Raw genomic sequence first — 26246 nt, forward strand, 5'->3', positions numbered from 1 at the left:
GATTACGTAAGGTATACCGACCGTCAGAGATTGCGGCCTGAGGCACGGATGGGTGAAATTGTGCTGCCTGGGAAGGAAAGGCGGGCAGCTCCCACACAGTGCGAATACAGACAATTAGGTGCAACGCACCATCGGCACGAATAATGTTCAAGGACGACATGAAGAGCACTGAATCTGTGGATCAATCATGGAACGGAGAGGAACAGTCTTGTTCAAGACCGATATGCAGTTATTCTGCACAAAGTCCTGGGTAGCCGCAGGGCCCAAGAGTAGGAACATATCTATCCTATCAATAGACACGATGCAAGGAATAAAAGGCCGGAATCAGATTTCAGTGCAATTGAGTCGGCACTGGCTCTAGACTTGGTGTGCGTTAAGGACAACGCCTGCGCAACCTGTAAGAAGCGATCTGGGGGCGCCAACACTCACTCCGCCATGGAAAGAACGCCCACTCGGGCTCGCTCCTGCAGGCGGTATGCCATCCAAAGACTCTCTCACGATTGGCGGCCAGGGAAAAATCATTGCAGTAAGCCTGAAGCTAGGCGGCCAAATCCATATGGGTTTTCTGTTTCTGTGGCACTTCCCTAGTCCACTGGGCGGGTAGTAACTAAACGGACAAGCCCGACGACCCCTCTCTGACTCGGTTTCGAGCATGTAGAATCACCTGCCTTACCAGTGACCACCAGGGCAAGAGACCCACTTTGACTTTGCTCTTACTCTGTACAATCTCTGTCTCCCTGGAGCTGGATGTCCAATGCAGTCACCACCCCGAAAAGCCCCCAAGCCATACTCCCCGATTCTCAAGTGGGTATTTTCCAATTTCTCATTGGATTTGGTATTGTGCTTGTCTCTTCTTTCCCTTCAACATGATTTCGTAAACTTCGACACCCGCTAAATAACTACTAAGTTAACTAACTATCCACCATCAGCTGTTTCGTCCGATGAGATCAGACATTGACTGACCCGAAATATGTCGGCTTTTTACGGAGGAACAGAAACCTTTGGTGGCTTTTTTTTTTTTTTTTACTTGAATTAGCGTTCTTGGACTCAGAGCTTGCCTAAATTGTATGCTCACTTGTGAGGGAAAATACAGTACAGTTGTCTTCTCTGTGGGCATACTGTGCTCCAGTCAAATCCATGGGAATTCGGCGCCCCTGATTCTGGTTCCTCCCCCACCAACACCACGCGAGAAAGCATCAGGACAAGCCCCAGCGGACCCATTGGTGCTGGATTTGATTCCATCCGCGAGATCCCGTGAGCGGCTGCCTTCCCCACCCACCTGCACTCAAACCTGCCCGTCGCGTCCGAGGAATCGGTTCCTAGCTTCTGAATGATACTAACTAGTAGTAGACTAGACAAGTATGTCACCACTGGGACCTTTACAGGATATCCAACCTATTCTAGTTTAGTGGCGAAGAAGCGCCCCACGGAGGCTATCGTGATAGGGTGCGTGAGGGAGTCGGTGTATCGACCTCAGTTATGGCAGATACAAACCAGTACTCACTCAGTATATAGATCGAGCATGCAGTCCTGCTATCATGAACCATCGAGCACTTAGTTTCCCTCCTACTCCTGTGCTTGCTCATATATTCCCGAGCTATCTCTGCTTCATTCAGTTACTCTCATATATTCTAGCGATCTTTGCTACCACCTTTGTTCTTCTAGGCTCTAGTACTTTTCTACTCCAACAACATCCTTCCCAATGCAGAACGTCCCGGGCGGCAATTCCAGTTCCCGCCGGGGTGCTGGTTATGTAAGCCATACGATGCCGGCCACTCAACAAGTCCAGCCTGAGGGTCCAACAAGCCAGGCGTACCTCAGCTCAGTAGACCCTACAGGCTCTACAGCGGCATTCCAGTTCACCGACCCGATCAACGAAGCTTTCACTGGCTATGCGACCGGTGCGACTCCAACCCATGTCATCAATGAGTACCCAAATCAGCTTGGCGACCCATTTGAAGTGTACCAGCCAGGACTGGAGATTCCAGAATACTTTCAGTTCCTGAATCCCCGCCCGCTGGTCCCTTTGCCCCAAGCTGCTGCGGGCCCACCCGCGCTGAACCATGGCATATACGGAGGTCGCGGGCCACAACAACAACCCATGAGGTAAGTAGTTGAGAGATAACTACTTATTGCCCTACAATTGCATAGTTCTAATAATAAGGAATGTGATACAGACCCCAGGATGATTCACTCCGCTGCAAATGGGAAGGCTGTACGTATTTGAGAACCTTCAACAGGAAGGAGGATCTAGTCCGACATGTCAGGAACCTCCATGTCGCACCCCAGTCTTACCCTTGCGAGGTTTGCGGTCGGCGATTCAATCAGTCGTACAATAGAGCGGTTCATATGAGAGTTCATCGGATGAGAGGGCTATCACGTGCGTGAGGGGGACTACTACCATCTGATTTCTTTCTCTCTCTCTGTTTCTTTTTGTGTGTCTGTCCTTCATTTCTATTTTCATTTCGGGTTTCTAATATATTTTCATTTTTATCTCGATCTTTATTTGCCTTCCCATGTCCATTTCCATTTTCATATCAGTTTCCTTTATTCATGTTGAGTATTTTCGGGATTAGAGTGTTCTTGATCATGATATAGATAAGGGTTATGACTGTGTTAGCTGCCAAACAGCAATCGGTGCCTTGCATATGAGTTCGACATATCCTATGCTAGTCAATAACATATGACGGTGTCATCATAGACAAATTAATAATACACAAGCGTTGATGAATGTAGCCGAAGAATAGCATCAAAGAAAAGAAAGTTACTGCCCGCATCAATGCTGTGTCCAGTTTGATACACTCGAGCATGACCGGAAGGCGGAATGTAGATAAAGAATCAACCCCTCGGGAAACGTGACGGATATTTTGTGGGATATCATCGGAGTTAATATTACTTCACTGAGCTGATAGTAAATTGAATAGTAGGTCTCTAGTGTCCCAAGATCTAGAACTCAACAGACCGCTGTGCAATGTGCAAGGCGGAATAAACCGACTGGCTTAGTATGCCACAACCCTAGTACGTGCGTGCGGGTCACGTGACACAGGGCTGTGGAGCAGTATCATGCAAATATAGAAGCTTCGGTCTGGAGCTGTCTAACGGACGGGCTTTCAGATAGGAAAGCTAATGTCAGATCTTCTGGCACGGACCTCAACGGTTGAAGGATCACAGTCCGTTTTGCGGAAGGAAGCCAAGGCTGGGACTGCTGCTGGGCTGGGCAGTTCAGCAGGGTCGACCACAATCCTGACCCCACCCAAGCCCGGAACACGTAGGCCTAAGGGCCATATTCTTGTTTCAGACGGTGAAGCACCTGCATAGCTAGCATCTTATATAGCGGGCTCGATCAGGTATAAGAATATGAATTGAATTGAACTGAATTGACTATCCTTGTAAGGACCACCTTCCTTACAGAAGCTGTAGGAAATATGGATTCAAGTTGCATGGTTAACAACGGACCATGCCTGCTGGGGTACACTTCAGAGCCCTCATATAGGCTTGTTGTCGGTGGGCTGTATGTAAGCCCCGCTCCTTGTAACCACACCCATAAAAGTGGAATAAGGCTACATGCTGTTATTACTAAATTTTGAAAAGCTAAATCTGTCCAACTATATAAACCAAGGAAGCACTGAACCCTGGGTCTATCTCTGGCTCTAGCCTGACTGTACCTGGCAATTAATAGTTCTGACGAGCCTTATCCCATATTCAAGTCGAGCTCAATGGAAGAGGGGGCGGGCTAAACGAACCCTTTTTTTTGTTCTCCCCGAACTAACCCAGCTTTTGGGGCTGAGGCTCTTTCAGATGGTACCCGAGTGACTGACGTGTTGGGCAGCCTGAAACGAACGTATTCTTTGCTGAAAAGCTGCGACAAGTCCATCATTATGCCTTCGATGCCAGCAACCATGTGTAGCTCTGGCATGACGGTCTATATCATCCCTATTGACAATAAAGATGCAGGGTGGGGCTTTCAGCTGTGGAATGGTTGAGGAAAAAGTAGGCGAATTGTTGTCTTTCTTTCTCTTACAGCCACATGAGCAACAGTCCTTGAACTTGATCAAGGCAGACTATATGAGATGCAAAAAGTACTAGGTCGGGACATAGCCTAAGCACCACATTATCTCAAACTGGGAATGATTGAAATGATCTCCAGCTGGCAGAGCCTTAGCAATACTACAGGACCAGCTGGTATTTCTTCCAAGAACTGGATCTTCCCAGCCTAATATGTTTAGTTTGCCTTGTGGCGCATATAGCGGTCACCTCTATTTTGTTTCCCGCACGGGATTCTACATTCTTATACGTGCTTCACTTCGCACCGCCGCACCAGCCACACTCACTTGGACCCACAGCGTGGTACGTACCTTGCTTGCACAAATGCCTGCATTGATGCTAGCTTAAGATGTGCGCCGCGCAGCTCGAGTTAGGCGGAGGAGCAGTTGTCGGCGTTTCGAAGTCATCTTTTACGTCCATCGTCAGCACTATCGAGATAACTCAAATACACCCACCCCCTCAACATTTTCTGTGTCTGCTGTGGGCTGCAAGCCGATGCACAAGTCATATACCATCAGTGTTATCCGTTATATATATATCAGAGGGTGAATTTGTTCTAGAGTATGGCCTAGTTTCTCTACTCTTTCTAATTTCCTGGCTTCAGGTAATGCCACTGTAGCTACTATGTAGATAGTACTAGATCAGCTGTATATATCCGCTGCATCACATATGGGGCCAGCCCTAGTATACAAACCAGACCTTTCCTACGAATTGAGTGTTATAATAATCCTATATTACAGTAACGCCTGCTTCAATAAGCCTTCAGCAAGGCCATCATATCACCGAGACTCCACTGATATCCTAACCGTCGATTCTCCCACTCATAGAGAATATCTTCATTACTATGCACCTGGATTACATAAGGTGCACCGAGCCCAGGAATTTACGGCCTCAGGCGCGAGGGGCTAAAGCGCTGGTGAAATTGTGCAGCCTAGGGAAAAAAGGGCGGGAAGGGTGGTCCTAGTCATGCCAGCTCTCACACAGAGTATGAATATAGACAATTGAATACACAGTGCTGTCATTACGAATAACGTCCAGACAACTTGAAGAATATTCAATTTGCGCATTGGATCATATTACGGGGAAACAGGTCCCGGTTGAAACCGATACAGAGCAACTCGGCAGAAATCACCCGCAGTGCTCACAAATAGAATCATATTGATCGTGTTAGTAGACGTGGTTTGTGGATATGAAGGTCAAAAACTTTGCTGTCCATGCAGTAAGGCATTGGCCCTAGACCTAGTCCGCATTAAGGACCGACGCCTGGGCAAGCATCCTCTCATATCCCGCTACACGATCGGAGAAGCGCCCACTCAGGCTTCGGCCTGCAGGCGGTGCGCCAGTCAGCCTCGCGCAACTTTTGCCACCCTGACACTGGTTCGTCGCCGGGATGAGATCATTGGCATGAGCCAGCTCCGTTGTGTGCCTGAAGCTAGGTTGGCAAAACAATATGGGCTTTCCGTTTCTGAAGCATGACCGAAGGAGAGGGCTACAGAGTCACCTGCTCACACCACAGGATCTGTCTAGTAAGGTTGCGCACAAGAAGCTTCGTGTAGGAGGGGGGGGGGGGGGGGGGGGGTGGAAGAGGTGGTGTTTCCAGGTCTTCAAAAATGGTGTAGGGCAATTCACCACGGAATAATTAGAGTAGCAATGGGGAATTACGGATCACGTTCGATAATATAGACTTCTGGGTAGCCTTAGATCAGACGGACAATTCGGCCATTAGCAGGATGAAAGTCTAGAACTATGACGTTAGGTCTCAAATAAACATGGGGCCTTCTTTATGATTGTTAGTAAAACAGACTGCATACCTTGCCTACTTCAGACCAGTGCTACTGTATCAGGGGTCAGGAAAGGCCCGTATGGAAGATCTGACGACTATCTTGATTATCCGTCGATCCCGGAGTTCAACACATGAAAAGGAGAACGTAGATTCCACTCGGTTGCGACTTTTTTTTTTTTTTTTCAAGCCGGCACAATGGCGACCTTCCCAAACCGAAATACAGTGAGCCCCGTTCTTGGGCAATTTCCGAGCGCCCAGAATTCCGCATACTAGTAGTATATAAAATACGATCCGTCCGTCTGCTATCGTTCACTTTCAAGAGCACGGTTTCCCTCCTACGACTGTGCCTGTTTCATAATTATACAGCGATCTCTACTTCTTTACTGTCACCAATCTTCCAGTAATTATTTCTACCACTTTCGTTCTCTTAGCTTCCATATTTTACTGCAACATACTTCCACATGCAGAACGTCCCGGGTGGCAAATCCGGGCAGGTCCGGCGGCTGTGCTGGCTATATATGCCATACGATGCCGACCACTCAACAAGCCCAACTTGCTCCAACTACAAGCCTTGATCATCAACCAGGAGTACTCCGTAGAGTTTCCGACGGAGCGATTCCATCCAGTTCCAGTCCCCCAATCTCCACCCGATCGGCCCCTTGCCGGAGGCTGCTGCAGGCCCACCCGCGCTGACCTATCGTAGATACGCAAGTCGCGGGCAACAATCCATGATTACGGAGTAGTTACCCTACGATTGAACGGCTCGGATGATGTGGGGTGCGATACAGACCCCGACCTGCCACACTCCTCTGCAAATGGGAAGGCTGTACGTATTCACGAACCTTGAACAGGAGAGAAAATCTGCTCTGACATATTAGAAGTATCCATGTCGCTCCTGGGTCTTACCCTTGCGGGGTTTGCGGTTGGCGATCCAACCAGTCATCCAATAGAGCAGTTCATATGCGTGGTCATCATTGAATGGAATGGATGATGGGGGGGGGGGGGGGGGGGGGGGGGGGCGATGTCACGTGTGCGAGGCTGAAGCGTTGACCGTGAACCTGGATTTTCTTTCTTTCTTCTCGGGCTTCTTCGTTTTCTTTTTCTTTGTCTTTTTCTTTACCTTTCTTTTCTTTTGTTTAATTCTTATTCTGCTTTCTGGGGTTGGGGATTGTTGATGGTTTGAATGACGATGATTGTAACGATGATAGACTAGAAAAGTGTATGTGCCTTTGGGGATTATTTGTTTCTATTGTTTCTCTGTTCGGTTCGTTGCTGAAATGGTATTGGGTTAATGTGCTATTAGAAATCGTGCTACTCTAGATCATGAAGCTATCGCAAGTTATACAGCATCGGTGCCGTGCATTAATGACGGAGATGGTCCGATCAATATAATATAATGACATAGTAAGATCAGCAAACCACGGATGTATACCCGTGTATCATATACCCAGGCCAAATACAAAAGAGGAAAACCACTCCGTAAAGATTTCGGCATGAGATTTATTAGTATCACCGTCGGACGGAATAAGATGTCCGCATGGGAAGACACCAGACACGTGCTTCTTCTCTACGCAGCGGAAGAAACTGATGAGCCTTAGACCCACCTCCGGTGCCCTGGCTACGGAGAGAGCCAGAATGCCGCTTCCTAGGCCCTTAATGTTACAAAACCCACCTTCTTAGACTTGAGACGGCCGGTATCACGCACACGACTTCCGCTTCCGAGCCCCAAGCGATGATTGGTTACTGAGAAGGAAAGAGAGGCCTGGAGCAGGAGGAATTTTCCCCCCCAGGCTGGCCGAGAAACCGGACCTTCCGTGAGAGCAAGCGTACAAGAAGCTGAGAAACTCGCCCTGTTGCTTCTAGCTCCAGAACCTTTACTGATTTTGACCCTTCCGAATTGACAATTCCACGTTTGAGGCCCCGCCTAACACATATTGCAGCACCCCGTCACCTCTATATTTCCGTGCCCCCGCGTGTCATGGAGTCCCCGGTCTCTGCTTGGGCTGCCCTCTTCGAGAATACCCCCATGCTCCCCGATTCCACCGACCCTGACGTTTCTCATCATGAGGTCCCTGGCTCTGAGATTGCCACTGCGCCCCTTGTCACCGGTTCTTCGAGTTGGATGAGCTGTCCCGCCGATATCTCCATGCCCCAAGATGGTGCCGGTTGGTCTAGCTTTCAGCGAGCACGACCCCTGCCAGCGATTCCAGAACCCAACATTGCTTTCTTCCAAAACCCCGTTGGCTATTATCCGGATCCTGGATCCATCCAGTACTCCCCCAATGCCCTGGTCAACCAGGAGGCCCAATTGTCCAACGTCGCGTCTGGATCGGCCGTGGGGATGGCAACACTGAGCCCCCAACATGTCTTCGGTCATGGCCTGGATTCCCCTGAAAAGGCGAACATGACCAAACCAAGGTATGCCACTCGAGGTCGACTGGCTCAAGTGCCCCTGATACTCATTATAACTACCCGTTAGACAACTGGACCTTCGATGCCATTGGGAGGGTTGTAAATACACGAAACCCTTCAAACGGAAACAGGATATGAAAAGACATGAGCGAACGATTCACCTTCATCCTAACAAGTATAAGTGTCCGGAGTGCGTGAAGCGGTTCGGCCGAAAGGACAACATGTCCAATCATTTAAAGACAGTGCATTCGGATGCTCATGTGTCGAAAAGGTAAAGTCTCTTGAGCCTATTTCGGCCCAGTTAGCTATCTCCTTAATTGGCCATCTTTCGCCAACACACTGTTGGTTTCTTATCCGGGCATATTCCTATACACTTCTTTTCTTATCCTTGTTGCCGATTGACCCATCTCCGTTCGGGAGGAGGCGACGCTGCCATCCATCTCGGCCGTGGTGGATATCAGTACTCAATTTCGGTCACTGTTTGATACTCATCTTGCTTTCTCGACTTTGATCCTTGCTTAGCAGTAAGCTAACCTTCTTCTGCAGAAGACGAAGCCACGCAGTGCGGTCAACACGCTAGAATGCATTCAGCGATGAGAACGAAAGAAAGGGGCATAGTGCCATAATATCCTGAACGAGATAGGTTAAACCAGGTATCACCGTCCAGCGGAGTTAAACGCCAAATATATTCCGCTGCGGAGAATATCTGGCCACATGTGCACATGACTAGCAGGATCTCCTTATTTCTCATTCACTGTTCCTTGACAACTGGTTGATTGATTAGATAGCCCTTGCCTTCCTGATTGTCTTTGACTGGAATGGGGAGTCGATAACTGTTGGATCGGCTCTACTAGCTAGAAGCAAGAAGGCAGGGATAATATGTGTGTTGTATTCTTCTATGTAGGCGTTGCGCAGCGAGGCGCGTGTTGGAAGGGGTAGTTAGTTGGTATGTTGGTTAGGTAATTCAGCCACGTGACCAAGCCTACTGGTTTAACTGCCTCATCAGATACTAATTTGATGTTTCGCTTCTCTAAATAAATTTATACATCCCTGCCATATAAGCAGACATCATATGTCCATTCTTCTTGTTTGTCCCCACCACCCTCTCTCTCTGTCAAACATTCGTAATTTACCTTACGCTTTAACCACACCACTGCCCAGATTTACTCGGCAACGATAATCTGAACCTTGACACAAAATCCCTCCTATAAATGACCTTATAACCAAAATCCCCCAATAGAAATTCTCCCACCACCGAGCCGGCACCATGACGTGAAGTGGATCACACTAAGAAACTTCCACGGGTCACGATCCAGGACCAACAGAACCGAACGAACAAGACAGATAACGATCCTCTTAGGGCCCACGGAAAGCGCCCCTTGGCCTGTTTGACACGGATATATGGAGTACAGTTTATTTTCCGCTCTTTGTGATCTGAGCAACATTGGCATTATTCCTAAGCGAGCTTACTATTAAGATTTGGGTGATGATAGAGTCAGTGACGGCTGTAAGCGAAGGGTCTCGGTTAAATGGGGTCAGTGGTAAGTAGGTTTCAGGAGGGAACATAGATGCTCAGGGCCCAGTAGTCTGTGATTCATATCCTAATACAATGATTGGGTATAGTCATGGAGTAGTAGATCATAGACACACATTGTTCAGCTATAGATACAGTTACGTCCCTATCAGGACCTGTCTTCTCCATACAGCAACTATAGAAGTAAAGTATTTACATAATTCATAGCATCAGAGCCGGGCATCCTACTCAAGGTACTCGTTCGGCATATAGAGGGGCATCGAATCCTCCCAGATAGTATCCGTGACGAGAGTCTTGTTGGTACCATCGTAGTTCATGACCATGATTTGGCCGTAGGGCTGGAAAGTGTCGTCGTAGAGAGCACTCTCGTCCTTGAAGCCGTACTTACCGCTGCTCCACATGATGCGGCCGTCTTGGGACCACACGGCGCTGTAAAACATGTTAGTTTATACAAAATTGTTTAGTAGAAGGGATAGAACATACTGAGCATCGTTGGACAGACTGTCAGTGACCCGGGTCAACTCAGATCCGTCAGGGCGAATAGTGTAGATATCGAAGCGATCGGCGTACCAGCGAGCGCCGTAAGACTCGGTCCAGTTGTTGTTACGGGTGAAGACAATGCGCTCGCCGTCAGGGGACCAGCCGGGGGTGTTGTCCCAGCCGTCAGTGAGCTGGTGGGTCTTGCCGGTGGTGAAGTTGAGGATGTGCAGGCCCTCGGGGGCTTCAGTGGCAAGGCTCCACTTGCGGTAGACGATGGCGGATCCGTCGGGAGACCAGGAGGGGAACCCGGAGTTGTCGGTTCCATCGGTCAGGTTGGTGTGCCAGGTGCCGTTGGCGACGGTACGGTAGATCTTGGCCGTGTTGGTGGCGCGGCTGACGAACCAGGCACCAAAGCCGGATACCAGCTCCGTGCCGTCAGGGTTCCAGGAGGGCTGGAATGCGCCAGAGTTACCCTCCTCGAGCCACAGGACCTCGGTGGAGTTGCTGATATTGTACACATCGTAGGAGTCCAGAGCGTCAACGAGGTTGGTGTAAGTAGGAGAGGAGTGGACCAGGGAGCCGTTGGCGCTGCCAAGGACCTTCTGGGTGGACGCAATACGGTTGACCACGGTGTTGTGCATGGGGAAGACATCCATGTAGCGGTAGTCCCACTCGGCGTCGTAGCTCCAGAGCTCCAGGTCGGGAGCCTGCTGGGTCCAGTTGGGAAGCCAGTAGACGAGCTTGGAGCCGTCGGGAGACCACCAGGGATCGCGCAGGTTGGTCAGGTTGAAGGACCGGTGGGTGAAGTCGGGCTTGGTGTAGTGGATGCCCTCGTAATCTCCGGCCTTGATCAAGTAGCCAATGTTGGTCGAGTTGCCAATGTAGTGCTGACCGACCTTGGGGTAGCTGCCCGAGGTGTGAGCGATGACGTTGGATCCAGTCGCGAAGTCCACGCTGTAGATCTGCGCAGAGACGGCCTCTTGCTGAGCAGAGACACCGTGGCAGCCGTAGGTGTCCTCCGTAGTCATGTTGTTGTAGATGATGCGCTTGCCATCGGGCGAGAACTGGGGGGTACCCAGCGAGTAGCCACTCTGGCGGATGACGGTGCGGAAGTCACTGCCATCAGGGCGGACAGCGTACACGCCCAGAGTCTGGGTGTGCTCCCAGCCGGTACCATCGCTGTGGCCAGTCCAGTCGGTGTTGCGATCCGAACTGAAGACGATCCACTCTCCATCGGGGGACCATGAGGGGCGGAAGTGGCCAGTGGGCCAGGTGTTGTCCGCTCTGTTGGACTCGGTGTCGGTCAGATTCTGGGCCTGTCCGGAGGTGAGGTCCTTGACCCAGATGTTGGTGGTGTAGTTGCCCTGGGTGGACACGTAGGCCAGCTTGTTACCATCGGGAGACAGAACACCGATGTCTTCAACAGAGTCAGTGGCCGCCAGTGTCTCCAATCCCGAGCCATCCACGCGAACACGATACAGGTCCGACTGGCCAGGACCGCGGCGCTCGCTAGTGAAGACAATCCACTCGCCATCCGGCGACCATGTGGGGTGGTAGTCAAAAGCATTGCTCTGATTGCCCATCAGCTGAGTGGCATTGGTGCCGTCAGCATTGGAGATCCATAGTTGTCCTCCGGAGGGTCCAATTCGGTTCACTTGTAGTCGATCAGTATAGGAATCACTAGGGTGAATCAGTCAACCACTCACTGTAGAAAATACCCTTCTTGCCCTCAACAGGCCCCCGACGAGCCAACTTGGAGGTATCACTTGTAGAAGCGGCAGCGGCGCGCTTTGCATAGGGGCAGCCGGCAGGAGCAGCAGCAATGGCAGCATCGTTGTTGGCGCGCTCCGCGTAAGGGCAGCCAGCAGCGGCTGAGCCGGCCACCAGGCCAGCCAGAGCGAAAGCAGCAGAAATGCGCATGCTGCCTTCTCAGTCAGGACTGGAAGAAGATAGTTGTAATGCGATTGGCAAGATACTGTTGTGAGACGATGTTCTTTCTGGACCTGAGAAGGAGGGATCGGCACCTTTATGTACTGCTAGAACCGCCGGGGGCCCATCCTTCATTTCGGCTACATGCGCCGTGACAAACGTCGGGGTAGGCAAAATTGCAAGCAAAGCTCGCCAAGCCTCATCCTTCTCCAAGGTGTGGGTTGATTGGGCCCATCAGATAGGCGTAATTCGAATTCTAATCTATCCAAGTGGATCAGATCAGCTTATCAATCACTAACAGGATCCGTCGGAGAGTAGGCGGAAGAATTCTATTCCAGTCCTGCAGAATTGGCTCAGCACTGCCTGCTAGCTGCTATGGTGGTATAGGATCCATGGTGTTGAGGCCTAATCAGCACTAATCTATAGAGACCTCTACAATATCTGCGAAACACCTCACTCGCCATACTGCAGGACATGGCCCGAGGACAGTGGAAGACGATACTGAGACATCCCAGCGGGTCACCAGAACCCCTCTCCCACGCGAGATGAGAAGGTAAAGATCAGCAAAAACCTGCCTCAGCACCGTGGTGCGGTTGTCGGACCCTCTTCCCTGTTTTTGCCAATGAAGATGACGATCAATTATCTCCGGCTTGGCATGGCACGCCAGAGGATTTCGGCGCCTTGGCCGCTGGCTTGGCCCGTCCTCTAGCGACCCCAAAAAGTAATGAATGCCGACCACAACAATTGGCCGCCGGTATCGCCGAATTCTCTCGGATCTAACACAACTCACTATGCTGCCAGGACGGGCCTGCGGCCTCATCCCGCCTTGTCCCTCGCAGCCTGCAGGATGTTTAGCATCATCCTGTCAGCCAGCATAGGGCGAATTTATCTATAGAATAGCCAATTGGAATCACGTATTCGTTAATGTCCGACCGCCAAATGGATCAGCGCCGTCCCAAAAATGCCCCACAAACCTCCCTGGGGCCTCCGAAAGGATGATGTCGGAGGTGTCCGCAGGAACGTTCCGAGCACCGACCGCCGTCGTGTTCTTTGCTATGACCTCTCGTCTGTTAGTCTGTCTCATTCCCTTCCCGCCAGACCCGGGTGGGGTATGGGGTATCTTGTCGGTGTGCTTGAATCGAAGCCCTCCATTTGTGCATACCTGCGACTTGTCCAGGCCTCTTCATCGATCCATGTTGAGCGAGAGATGATCGTCAGACTTGTAAATTTCCGCCTTGCAGGGGAGAAAGGTACTGAAACTTATCCGCCTATAGGACGAAAGCATCGGAGATTAAGCCATTCAAGGAAGAGCTACAGTGACCGAGATAAGACGGGCCATTGCTGTAGCGGAGATGACGCCGTGGACCCTGCATCCAATCGCGGTGTTGGTATTGTAAAAGGCGTCCACCTAACTGCGCCATGCAGACAAGTTCAGGCCGCACTCATGGCTACTAACCGGATACGTTATCCACAGGGTGCACGGAGTTCGGTCGGAACTAATAAAAGAAGGTAGGAAAGTGCAACATCACGGCCACGACCCGCGGTGATGTTTATCCAACTCACTAACAACACAGGTATCTTGATGGTGTAAAGCGGGGAAAAACCGCGGTTGACCTTGAATTAGAAGAGCCCTCAGTGGCGGACAAATATAGAATGTCGGCGGCTTCGGTGGCGCAGTGGAGGATCCTGCCATTATCGAAGTTCAATCGCGGCTGCCTAGAATCGCGGCAGCATCTCCACTGACATATGGAATTGATCGAGTCTATTCAAGAGATAAGCATATAGTCACTTGGTACGAGCGTCGCTGGTTGGCAACCCTGGTGTGGACAAAATAGGGTTAACCTCCGTCACCAGACAGGTTTCGCCGATTGCCAGCTGGTAGTGTAGAATCGCAGCCATACATGACATTTTGAGGATAGGTATCATGTTGATTGCCTGAATTTTGCTACCGTTAATTTTCCCATAATTAAGATTCACAAAATAATCTTACAATAGCCTGTTCTGGGCGTGGTGGGTGAATAGGAAATCGGGAGCCAAGACACCATAACGATGATAGCCAGGAACCCGATATTGAGTCGACGATACCTGCTGAAAAAGGCTACTATCACCTAACGACCCAGGAAGCGAGAGCAGTGCAGACCTTCTTAGTTTCACACTTCGGGGATAAGTGTGGCCCTGATTTGAATCCCTCGGCCTTTCAAAGGACGGCCCAAAACCAGGTGCGCAAATGACGCAATGATCTGCGATTTCGCGGATCCACCCAATGCTTAGTTTCAACAGTCTCAGCCCGCGAAAGTTCATACCACTGAATTTTCTGACGCGTTCCATGCCAACAGACTGTTCTAGTTGTTGAGGTTGCAGTAATTGATCGTCGGTATCAGGCAACAGTTGTGTGCACGCTGTGGGGAATGGTCTTCTGGCTGAGTGCGGGTGCGGGTGACCCCACAGCTAGTCCAGCATTGTCGATTGGCAGTCAGATACGAAGTTATTTTTCTCTACACCTCGTTTCATGCATTTGGGTAGGTAAAGAAAAGGGTAAAACAATGAAACGAGGCACTAATGACCCTTCGTTGCGACTGCGAGGGGTCTCATGAGGCGTTCGGTTACTATAAATAATCGGCGGATTGAATGAAGATCATACCGGTTTCAGTCGGAGCAGAACATTATGTGCTTGTGCGTTTTTCACTGTCTTGAAAGAATGGTCAGATCTTGTGGCTCAATTCAACATAGCGTTCCTCAGTACGCGACCTAACACAACTTACTAGACAGATAAGTGGTGGAGTCACGTCAAGGAAATAGTTTTACCCCGGTAAGTTAGCCCCCTCGAAATCATTGATCGCGACAACCAATATATTGAAGTATATAGTGTGAATGACGTTGATGAGGAAGACAACAGGCAGCCTGAATGAGACGGTTGGCGCTACAAACAAGCCGTGGTTTCACTTATGCGTCTAATACAGATAATCTTCATGATTAATACATCGAGGATGATATACAACTTGTATTGGATCCTTCGAACTAATACTACTAGACCATCGATAATTGCGTTCGGCTCCTCAGAAGACATATTATTTCAGGCATTGTACACCAGGGTGTGATCTATCTACTCGATCTTGATCAGAGCTTCCAGAATCGCAAGGCTCCATCCACATCTGGAACTATCAGAAGCTTGGCATCTCTCGAGCAGACTGTTTCTCCGCGAGGACAGCTGCTAATTTTATCCTCAGGTCCCCGCGTGAACTGGTTCTTAAGATTCGTCTTCATATCATATACCTCAACCGTTCCCTCAAGTATCCGGAAGATTAGCTTGTCACCGATGAACTGCACGCCCCCAATTGTTGCATAATCTTGCATCATAAAATCATCAAACTTCAGAGACCATCGCTGCTTTTCTCTTCCTGTGTAAGGGTTCCACAGGCAAAGTGCACCGATCTCAAGCCCACCAGCCAGAAGCTTCCCATCCGGACTCCAGGCCAAGGAGCGCGACCATGTAGGTATTTCGATGCGTGCGATTGACTGTGCCGTGGTGATATCATAAACATGGATGGCGTTGTCTCCTCCTTCGCTGACAGCCAAATACTTAGAATCTAGGGAGAAGGCGCCACACCAGAGTTGGCCTCCCAAAGGTCCGATGATATGAAGTGATTCACCGGAGAGTGCGTCCCAGATCCGTGCGGTGCCATCCCATGATATAGAAGCAGCAAGGGAACTATCTGGGCTGATACCAATCCACATGACAGCATCGCTGTGACCGTGTAGCCGATGTCGAATGGATCTGCTATCCACATCCCAGAGAATGACACAGGGGGAATAGTGGCATTTGCCACTGTAATAGTCGGTCGAAGCGTTTTGGACGACGTAAATCATGGTTCGACTATCGGGACTGAAGATTGGGCTCCCGAACGAACCAAGCTCGCCTGGGAAACTGTGCATGAAGTCGGTGTCCTGACGGTCTGCAGCTGAAGTTTGTTGTTTTTGTCGCTCCATCGAGGAAGGCATTTTCCTGCCATGCGGATCCAGCCCCCACACTATAATGCATCCATTCCCTCCACCTTCCTCTTGGCTCTGCGAAGATAGCTAATACCACGGCGCATCTGGCTTATCCGCGGAACCCCGTTCCAAGCAGGGCGCAAAGGCGACGGTAACTACCCTCCCAGGATGTCCGTGCAACACATCGACTCGCTCCTGGGTGTCCACACGAAGTACGTGAATGTCATTTGCAATTCCAACCGCGACTAGCCGGTTGTCTGGACTTATGGCAGGAGTTGTCGGCTCCCCATCAAGAAGGATCTTCGCTTCCTCCTGTCCCCAATGTTTTGGATGGCCGTCCTCCCAAGTCTCCGGCTTACCGGACAAGGAAGCAAAATTTGAGCGGATACAATATGTCCACTTCTTCAGAAATTTATGCTCGTCAATTACATTGTCATCCTCCTCGCAGGACATAGAATCCTCCGTGTGTTCTGAAGAGCTTCTGGATGGTGGTTTGGACATTACACTGTGCTGAAAGGCTTCTTCAGGCTAAGAGGGATGTAGAATAAGAAGCAAACAGGACACTGGAATAGAGTTCGAAAGAAAGCAGAGATGATATGACCATTTGCTCTACTTATGACTCAGCGGCACATTGGGCACCCACCATCTAGACAAGTTAAATCCCACTATTACGAATAGTAGCTACTTTTACTTCTGGCCAGTGCAAAGCTTGGTTAGTACAAGGCGTCTGGCTTACCAAACAGCAGACAGACAACGACGGATAACACGCCCCACAAAACATCTTAACGCACCGACTTGGTAGTAAAGGGCCAACAGCATTTGGTCCTCAGGACAATCTATCCTAGAGAGGTGTATCTCAGCCGACACGCTGATTTGTGAGTCATAACTATGGTGGCAGCCGGAGTACACGCGGTCAGAGCTGGGATGAAAGTTGCATATGTGCGGAATTCTGAAAGATAATCGTAGTGATCACAGACCGGGTTAAAGCTATCCTGGTGGCGGTTACAAGCAGTGGTCCTCCAGAACGCGATATAGGCCTCAGTAACGCAGTAGATGATAGTATATTGCCAGGGCGAATGACTCCCTATATCTCAGACTCCGTTATTTGGGAGGTGGAGCCTCTCAGTGGCAAATCCCTTGCAGGACGTTATGTTGGCATGGGAGGCAGTTGTAGAAACTGATCCGAAGAGTGTTTCCATTATAATGTGCACTTGGAGCATTGTGGAAACTGATTCCTTGGAACTGTTAAATTTGCAGGAGAGTCAAAGGTAATGTCAGAATGTGACAAAGGGAATAGATTAACCATGGAGTTCGTGTCAATATAGGCAGTTCAATATTCTAAAGCTATACTAGATGGTATCAAGCATCGCCTCTGCAGGGGTGAATGGTGGTGTTATGTAATGGCATGAGAACCCTCTGTTTTTGCTGAGCCTCGATCAGCACCGGACCGATCCGATGGCTTATCCGAAAGCTAACATCATTTTTGGATTGAGCCTATACTCAAGGAGCATATGGTGTTCAGCTTCAGGGCGCGGACAAATCTGTACCAGTACGGCTAGTGGCTAAGCACGGTGTGGATACCACTCATGGACGCGTGTAACTGTCCTTCAACGTACCCCACATTTGTAGCCTCGTAGTTTGGATTGGGTAAGAAACTGAACCATTGAATCCCTTAGTGCGTCAGTGCAAAGACCAGATATATCTATGAGTTTGCTAAAGCTTTCTAACAAGCCTGGGCATAGCAGAAAGAAGGACGCACAAGGGGAACATTAGGAGACAATTAGCCGAACATAAAAGGAAAGAAACGGGGAGGGAAACAAAAATGTATTGTGCACGATTGTCTCGCATTGTCTTCGCTCCTTAGTAAGACAATGAGTAACACAGTACTGCGCGTAGTGGTTCAAATATGAAATTGGGTCAGTTATGAGGTGTAAAGCTCTAGTCTGTCCTGCTACTTTATGGAAGAAAACCTATTTTTCTCAATATCAGGCTACCCAGGTTCATAAGCACGTTCGTTAAAAAATTTACCTTTCCCTTATCTTTCCTGATGAGTTCTGCTTCTATTACGAGTAGACTGCTTACGATGATGTGCGAATCTTCAAAGCGACAAATGCCATAATTATGTGACGAAGTAGAAAATTAATGGGATTATCGAAACCTCTCCGGCGATCTCTACTTAGAGGTACAGGTTTGCCGCAACAAAATAAATTGGCAGTTTGACCGCTTGAAACGAGCAGATGGTTCAACAGGACACCTTTTCGTTCTGGGCGAAGAAGAAGGCGTATGCGTGGCTGAATAGGGAACTAGCCAGCCGCTTTTCTGGGCTGTGTGTCTATCCTTCAATGTACTTGATTTTAGGGTGCTATGGTTCTTAACCCATTATTTATACAGATTGTGGATAATGAATGATAATATTAATGGCATGCGCTACAAGCTTTCACGGACCTTCATAATGATGTGCGGCCTCTTTTTCGATTATAAGAGTCTACAATTACGCCCCCGCCCTCAGCCATGTAACGTCCCAGGGACACCACAACTTGGACCGTCTCTAAACGCAACCTCTCATGTAGCGGTGACTTGGTCTGCAGTTTTTTATCAAAGATCAATTAATGGGCAGTACATTACTAACAGTTTGCACTCAGTTTCACCAGAAGAAAAGTTCATTCGGGAAAGTTGATGCTGAAATTTTCACATATCTAGATAGGGGTGTAGAGCTTCATGGCAGTAATGATGCGTCATGAGATGATACCGTTAATTAATCGTACAGTCGGCAGCTACTACTACGGTGACGTGCAGGGTTATGCCTGTCTAACTCGCATATTTCGCGTTCGCTTGTTAGTGCAAGACTGCATAGGGCCCTGATTCAGGGACTCGGTGCTAATTTTCTATCTAATCTCCGACCACCGATGCCGAGAATCGGGACACGGACACATCACGACTCATGGGGAAAGTGTGCTGCCGATCAGGTTCCACAGATAACAATGCCAAGAGGTTAAACGAACAAAGGAAGTCTGGGCAGAGGGCGTGTAAGGTCAATATTGGCTCAGGGGACTGGAAATTTGATTGTCTCTCGCCAAATCCTTCCGTCTGTAGCCATTTTGGTAAGGAGACTTCGGCACCACCCGCAGTCGATGGTTGGGTGCCCAGGACAGTCTTAGGTAAACGAAACCTTGACTTTGTGTTGATTGAGTGTCCTGTGAACCCATGCGAAGTCTTTGTCGGGTGCTTAGCTGCCCTCGTCCACCCCAGGGTTCTCCCACCCACTATGCCTGTATCATGTGTCTACATTGGAAAAGCCACTTTTGCAATCGGATCCACAGCGGACTAGTGCCCATAGAAGGCCATGAAGTAATTATATTTGCTATTGAATTTCTGTGGTCGTGCCCAGTTCTCCAGACAATCATAAACTACAAGAAATGAAACTAGCGTTCAAGGAGCATAACAAGGGATTTGCCAGACATGGTGCATCATTACTACAAACCTCACAGCTCGTGGCAGCAAGGCATACGAAGGGGGATATAGATAGGTGTGATGATCTAACTCCACTTCTTGGAATTTCGTAAGATATTGGTATTGAGTATTGGGCTCATTGTTGCCACAATCACTGGCTGAAATACTGTGGACGACGACAAAGGAATTTCCCCACATGCTACCACCGAGCAATACAACCACTAAAAATGCCACCTTGATGCTGGTATTCAGTAGAGAGCTGAGTAGGGACACTAAGATAAGATCAACCTCGCTTCCTGGATTTCTTCCATTCCAGCAACGGCGCTGCTGGAATGGCTCTCTAAATATAGTTCGAGGAGTTGGCAGGAACCGAATAAAACCCGACTGTGAGCAAATGAGCCTTAGAGTATTAGCATGTAATTTACAGGCTCTTGTTAGATTCGCCTTGCGTCTCGTAGAAAGTTAGTAAGATACATATAAGACCTGGCATGGCGTCTGAGTACACTTTAATCTTGTGCCTACTCACGACTTGCTGATCTGCCCGAATCCCAATAAAAAGACCTTCCCAGTCGGTGGAACAACGATGGATGGAAAGGATATCCCTCGCCCCATTGGTGTCAACCCTGGCGAGGATGCCCGGCGTCATTCGTCCATATCGTCCCCTGACAGCACCGCAACATGGATCGCTACGCTGGCGATAGGGGTACCTGCTTCAACCAGAACCCTAGTTTATGTGGATTCTGTTAAACGTGAATCCACCAGTGCTGATGGCGGTCTCCTCAATGAAGCAGAACGTGAGCCGAAGACACTCAAGGATGAATCACAGCCGTGTGAGACCGCTAAGCTTTCCAGTGGCACTGGCTTCCATCTTCCTGCTGCACAGTGGACTGCTGATGTTCAGGCAGGTGAACAGGGCCACGCGAGTTTTGCAACGAGAGCACAGCTCCAGGGTCACCATATTGCCCATCCTGTGTCATACCCTGCGCCCCAATATTGGCAGAACTGTCCACAAGCAAAGATTGTGAATGGTAGCATTGTTGTGAATCCTGTCAACGCCTCAGCTCACCCCATGGTGCAAGATAGCCTGCGTGCCCCTCCGGGTTGGAACCGGCCACAACAAGGGAAGCATAATATGGCACAGATTCCTGTAAGGCAAGATGTTGACAACCCATCCGCTCGTGATGAAAGTGCCCCTGCACAGGGTGGCCTCAGGACTCAAGATCACTATGCCATTACACAGCCATTGCCCCCCAGACATGACCCAGCTCATACACGGGAGCCTTCTCCCAGCGAAAACCGATCGCAAAGCCAACACCAGTCTTCTATGGCCATGCCATCGGGAAACGAAACTACGCAACCACTTAATGCAGTTGTTCGCCGTCTACAGCTATGCCGAATTCGTCGTCAGTACCAACACCCGCGTGTTACGGATTTGAATCTGCTGCGAGACCCAGAACCTTCGCATGTGCGTCATTCATTTGGAGAGGAGATAAAAGCAGAAAATGGCGGCATATTACTTGACGATATTCTACCAATTTCTCCTCTTACGCCTCGCCAATGCGAAGAGGAGGGCTGTGGCAAGTGGTTCGACGATGATGATGAACTATGTGACCATGAAGCACTTGACCACAACTATCCAGAAGATTGTACATGTCGACGCTGTCTCGAGGCGTTTGATAGTAGACTCGAGAAGCGTGTGCATGATTTGTATCATCATAGTGATGTGCTTTACAGGGAAAGGGACGAACGTAGCTCGAAAGGACTTGAAAATTGAATCTAGATACTCTGGCCTTTTGAATGCTGCTGATTGTACTGAGAGATGCACCCCCGGGGTTGAGTAGATGTCTTGACTGTAAAAACGTTGGTCAAAATCCCGGACTTCAGGCATTTACTCTTACTAGCTTCGAGTTTGCCTGATACTCGAAGTCGACATAAGTTTACAAGTGCGAGGGAAGGAAAGGAAAAAAATATTAGAATAAATAGGGGGAAGAATGAGGACTGGGCATATAAGCAGCGATCTGCTAGCAAATGAAATATAGTAATCATGTTTCTAAGAATTATTCTTCATATATGGCTGCAACCATTCAGTTACTAGGAGCCTGTCTCCAGGCCTCCATTCGTAGAATTGCATATCGCCTAACAATGCAAGGGCCACGACTAGTGCTCATGACCAGTAGTTATGTTTGCTCGTTCTGCATATCCTTCAGACGAACGGTAAACAGGTAGCCTAGCGAGTGGACAGGAACTTTCCGTTTATTCTGTATCTGTTTAAATGATCTCGCTGTCACGCAAATCAAATACTGTCTGCAATACCTATTTTTAAGACGCAACAATCCGATTGCGACCAGTGGAGATGATTGGAAAGAAAGCAAGTAAGTAACTCATACCAACCTCCAATCTAGAAGTATATGCTCCTCAATAAGAGCATGCAAAGATGGAATTCTCTCCCGGAATAAAAGCTTACATTATACGCTTCTATATATGCGGTTAAACGCCGATGTCAAGTCCCATTATTCTCGGAACATGCATATAGTTAATGGGAAGAGTATTTTGTGATGTGCAGCACGACACCAAAAGGTACTACCAATTCATAATACTACTAATATATACAAGGTAAACTTGGTTGGAATAGACGCAATAACAAGTTGACGTTTGGCTTGCTCGTTAAACCTTTCCATGCCAGGCACAAGGAAAACCCCAAACCCGCTAATACATGACTTCAGAAGTATCCTCAACCTCGAATTTATCCTGGGAAAATGCCTATAACCTCCATGATGTTCTTTCTATCACACATGGGTCACACAATATATAAGACCGGAAATGTCTGCTCTAATTCAAGATTTTTCTCATAGTCCTACAGCCTCAAGCACGTCGCCTAATTACGAGCCTCTTCGCAAAGTATACCAACAACGATCTGTTCCTTTCTAAGAATATACTCCAAGCCAAAATGCCTCCGTTTCTACCGCTGTGGGACAAGAAGACTGAGGGTACGCCTTATAACCCTGACAACAACCCACCTACCACCAATTCCTCATCCGGAGACGAAGCCCCCGAGAGCCAACCGCGTCCTGGTCACGATTGCGGCACTGATGTGTCTCAGCCTTTGCTAGACATCGAAGAGGCGCCTCCGCGTGTCACTGGCGCAGACAATTCAGCACCTAAGCAATCGATCAGCTTTGAGGGTGCTGCAACTGAGGCTCGTACTGCAGTACCATCGCCTTTCACGAGATCTTTCCTCTATGCACTTCCTGAAACTCAGACCAAGGGTTCACCAAAAGAGCCCACTGCCGCTTTGGAAGGGACTAGGAGCCAAGTGCCTGTCTCTGTTCTATCTAATAGTTCTGAACCCTTGAGCCCTCCTCCCATGCATACTGCTAGATGGATGCCGTATGCGGTCCCAGGTCGGCCCGAGGGCCCTGGCCTCTTCGAAACCTCAATAAGGGAAGACGCTGATTATTGGTTCCCCAATGTTCAGGCAGCGCAACAGCCCCGAATTCGGCATCGCCGCGGTGGAACGGTCCTTAACGTCGATCCTGAAACTCCCTTTGGAGTACCACGCTTTCATTTGGAGCGGGCTGACTCTAGCGCGCTTCTTAGTTCCGAGTCATCCACCCATACTGACGCTTACCCTGAGGAAAGCCCAAGACCTCAAGCCGGTGAGACTGGGGGTGTGGATACATCCAGCCTCCAGGGCCCACACAATGAGTCAACGGAGGCTCTGGCATCGGGAGCATCCAGTGTGTACACTTCGACACCTTTGCTACAGCTCGACGATACCCATGTCCGTGATCATGAAGCGGGCAATGCATCCTCTCCATTTGGACAGCCCGTGTCAACTGAGGCCCAGACTACAGTTGCGGCGAGTGCTCAAGAGGGATCACCATTGCTGCAACCTACGTTCGAGGCCAAATCTACTTGGCCAGCTTTTGGATCCATCCCGGCTTGTTCTATTGATTCGAGCTGTTTGTCCATGCCGATTGAACCAAGCCGAAGTGAACAGCTGCCTGAAGTGGCTCCTCCCAATGATACACAGGAGTCCCAGGAAGCGCCGGGTTCTCTCGAGAAAGAGCAAGCCACTAACAGTAGGGCATCTTCGGATTTCCCTCCGAATGACTGGTATAGCGAGAGTCGCAGGAGCTTCACCGAACGCAGCTTCACAATAAAGTGCTACCGTGTAGAATCGGAGCTGGACTCCAGCAGCCAGTATTCCGATGCTGACGGTAACCCTGCTCTTTCCTCACCGCAAGACGAGTCTCAAACTCACGCACCTCTGCTGGGTACGGCTGCACCTACTCAGGCAAGCCCTCCAAGGCCAGAGAGCACCGATAAAGTGGAGAAGGCCGAAGATGGCTCTGAAAACCAGTCAAGCAAGCCAGACAAAGGCAACAGCAAGATGCCTAATGAGAAGGACGACGAATTGGCCGTCGGCAGCAATGACTCGGCTGAGATTCATCACGGCGAGATGACCCTCACCAACCAAACGTACGTGGAAGACAATTCTCCTAGTGTCAAACCCGAGAACCTCCATAGCAGAGGTGATTGACTCGATACTAGGGATGCGTCTGACAGCTGGCCAGAGGATGAAGAAGATGAGGACGGGATGTTCCCTCATCCTCAAGATTTGATAAATCGTTTCGAGGGTCTTCGTCGTTATGATCAGCTATGTCAAACCCACAAGGGGGCAACACAGAGACGTTCTCTGGCCCTGACTATTTCTTTCTATTTACTGGTTTTCCTGATTGTGTATCGTTGGATACTCTGAAGCTCCTAAAGCTATGTCACTCGTTCATATGCGACACTGTCTATGTCATCAAATATCAAATTTACCCAATAATGCTACCACATAATCTCTACGACCATGTTTTATTATCTAGTAGAATGGAATTAGCATATGATAAATAATCCTCAAGTTGTTGTATTGGTAAAGTAGACACTCAATTAAGCGGTGTACTTAGAAAAGCATCCCGTAGCATCTTCCACATCATTCTTGTTGTCCCATTATAATTATATCTCCCCAGTATATGCTGTCGCACAATGATTCCAAACAAAACGCTTAGGCCTACGCGTTCTTACCGCCTCCCCCCCCCCCCAAAGCCAGCCTATAACGTAGTCTGCATGATCGGGACGCTGATAGTATTTATTCGCCAGTCCCGAGGGGCAGATCTCGTCTTCTACAAATTTGTATGATATATCTACTATTATAATCATCGAACATCTAGTGGCCAGAGCGTCAATATAAGATGATAATACGCAGAAAATGATTGGTAAAGAGGATATACTGAATAAGTGATAAGGTATATGCTATAAACCACGATAATTACTGTCTACATAGCCAATACAGTATCGAATCTAACAAGTTCCCCAGTTAGCTGATAGTTACAGACTTTCGGCTTAGTAAATTATCTGAAGAATACAGTAGTACGTTTCTGCGAGCCAAGTTCACAATTTAGGGCTAAAGGTCAGGCTAAGCAGATCATTCATCTATATTAGCATACGGCCATTCCCAACTGCAGAGTCAACCACCGGAAACGCCCAGGCTCGAGTAACTTATGAGGTATCGGCATTCTCCGCACAATCTGCCCACATTACATGTCTAGTAAATTCCGTTGCACTGGAAATAAGGACCTAGGATTCACCATCTATGGTCCTATACGAAGGAGTGAATCCCTATCCACCATGGCACTTCAGCGCATACATAAACCAACCGTCCCCGTACAGTGCCAGGTGTCTCTTTGAATTCTTCCAACAAGTCGGACTGGACCAGGGGGACGACAACTTTAGAAACTTCCCTACACAGCATATCTAAAAGCCTAAAGCTAAAAAATTGATGGTTGAACGTAATAATCGGAGGATCGGATTTGTTCTTTCGAGATAATCCCTGTCGAGATGGGCTGCTTAGCAGCCCATCTCGACAGGGATTAGCTGATTAATCTGGTAAAATATCAACTAAATAGATCAGTTTAGATTCTATATTTTGAATCTTTCTAACCCTTCTACTTACTATATCCCACTTTCCCACCCTTCCATCATTTCCCACATTCTCATGGGCGCTTACTATACATGTATTGTTTCAGCCACGGGGCGAGAAGCAACAGCCACGGTATCAATATCACGTGATCAATTCTAGGCTTTCCTGTTTTGGCTTCCTTCACACTCAGTTATATGCTGCTCACTGCTGAGACTTCCAACCACTTTTGCTCTTCGTTACATAACTTTTAAGCCGTCCGTCATTCTCCCAGCCTTACTACTCGTCCTAACAGCACTTCAATATGGACTTCTCGAGAACTATATATTGACATTGTTGTCTTCCGTCCGAAGATACTGTCATATTCTGCCAGTTCTCTGCCTCCCACAGACAATGCTATACGTATACGACTTGAAATCCTCTAAACCTCGTGTGAGATAATCTGGATCAATTCTCCTTGTCAACTATTTGCCTTGCTCTGGTTGTACCGCGAGTCACGATGGGAAGTACTTCTGCGACACCTGCGATGGCGATACCATATGACAACGTTCTGATCATGACACCAAAATATCTTCCACTTGACAGTCCCTAGAAGACCTCATCAACAAGGCTGTCGTTTTATTGACCTCATAGGCACCCTAGCACCAGGGCTATATGTA

The 26246-nt window shown here is 48.9% G+C and overlaps 7 protein-coding genes across 7 annotated transcripts; 5 read left to right on the forward strand and 2 right to left on the reverse strand.

Moving 5' to 3' along the window:
- Nucleotides 1–1702: 1702 nt before the first annotated feature.
- Nucleotides 1703–2388, forward strand: ASPBRDRAFT_135095 (C2H2-type zinc finger protein; the record flags this gene model as incomplete). The annotated part of the gene is made up of 2 exons (XM_067618675.1): nucleotides 1703–2106; nucleotides 2178–2388. The coding sequence occupies 2 exons, from the start codon at nucleotides 1703–1705 to the stop codon at nucleotides 2386–2388; spliced, it is 615 nt and encodes a 204-aa protein (XP_067474862.1).
- Nucleotides 2389–7805: 5417 nt separating this feature from the next.
- On the forward strand, nucleotides 7806–8306 carry ASPBRDRAFT_33985 (uncharacterized protein; the record flags this gene model as incomplete). Its single annotated transcript, XM_067623180.1, has 1 exon — nucleotides 7806–8306. One exon carries the CDS (start codon nucleotides 7806–7808, stop codon nucleotides 8304–8306), a length of 501 nt encoding a protein of 166 aa, XP_067474863.1.
- Nucleotides 8307–9997: 1691 nt separating this feature from the next.
- ASPBRDRAFT_78316 (TolB family protein) lies at nucleotides 9998–12317 on the reverse strand (the record flags this gene model as incomplete). The annotated part of the gene is made up of 4 exons (XM_067629402.1): nucleotides 9998–10202; nucleotides 10257–11907; nucleotides 11960–12178; nucleotides 12257–12317. The coding sequence occupies 4 exons, from the start codon at nucleotides 12315–12317 to the stop codon at nucleotides 9998–10000; spliced, it is 2136 nt and encodes a 711-aa protein (XP_067474864.1).
- A 399-nt stretch (nucleotides 12318–12716) lies between these two features.
- ASPBRDRAFT_660895 (uncharacterized protein) lies at nucleotides 12717–14045 on the forward strand. The gene is made up of 4 exons (XM_067628649.1): nucleotides 12717–13046; nucleotides 13177–13291; nucleotides 13492–13611; nucleotides 13835–14045. The coding sequence occupies exons 1-4, from the start codon at nucleotides 12907–12909 to the stop codon at nucleotides 14015–14017; spliced, it is 558 nt and encodes a 185-aa protein (XP_067474865.1). The 5' UTR covers nucleotides 12717–12906; the 3' UTR covers nucleotides 14018–14045.
- Nucleotides 14046–15299: 1254 nt separating this feature from the next.
- On the reverse strand, nucleotides 15300–16673 carry ASPBRDRAFT_660900 (WD40 repeat domain-containing protein; the record flags this gene model as incomplete). Its single annotated transcript, XM_067628651.1, has 2 exons — nucleotides 15300–16245; nucleotides 16267–16673. The coding sequence occupies 2 exons, from the start codon at nucleotides 16671–16673 to the stop codon at nucleotides 15300–15302; spliced, it is 1353 nt and encodes a 450-aa protein (XP_067474866.1).
- A 3532-nt stretch (nucleotides 16674–20205) lies between these two features.
- On the forward strand, nucleotides 20206–21396 carry ASPBRDRAFT_135381 (uncharacterized protein; the record flags this gene model as incomplete). The annotated part of the gene is made up of 2 exons (XM_067618696.1): nucleotides 20206–20658; nucleotides 21010–21396. 2 exons carry the CDS (start codon nucleotides 20206–20208, stop codon nucleotides 21394–21396), a joined length of 840 nt encoding a protein of 279 aa, XP_067474867.1.
- Nucleotides 21397–22569: 1173 nt separating this feature from the next.
- ASPBRDRAFT_135333 (uncharacterized protein) lies at nucleotides 22570–24165 on the forward strand (the record flags this gene model as incomplete). Its single annotated transcript, XM_067618692.1, has 1 exon — nucleotides 22570–24165. One exon carries the CDS (start codon nucleotides 22570–22572, stop codon nucleotides 24163–24165), a length of 1596 nt encoding a protein of 531 aa, XP_067474868.1.
- Nucleotides 24166–26246: the final 2081 nt, after the last annotated feature.

Source organism: Aspergillus brasiliensis, assembly GCF_001889945.1.
Source record: "Aspergillus brasiliensis CBS 101740 unplaced genomic scaffold ASPBRscaffold_15, whole genome shotgun sequence".
Lineage (NCBI taxonomy): Eukaryota > Fungi > Ascomycota > Eurotiomycetes > Eurotiales > Aspergillaceae > Aspergillus > Aspergillus brasiliensis.

Excerpts from the sequence above, each read along its gene's own strand:
- ASPBRDRAFT_660895 (XM_067628649.1), top strand. The coding sequence starts at position 12,907 with ATGAATGCCGACCACAACAATTGGCCGCCGGTATCGCCGAATTCTCTC. Across the intron at positions 13,047-13,176 it reads AGGATGTTTAGCATCATCCT|GATGATGTCGGAGGTGTCCG; the intron begins GTCAGCCAGCAT and ends GGCCTCCGAAAG. Across the intron at positions 13,292-13,491 it reads TCCCGCCAGACCCGGGTGGG|AGCTACAGTGACCGAGATAA; the intron begins GTATGGGGTATC and ends CATTCAAGGAAG.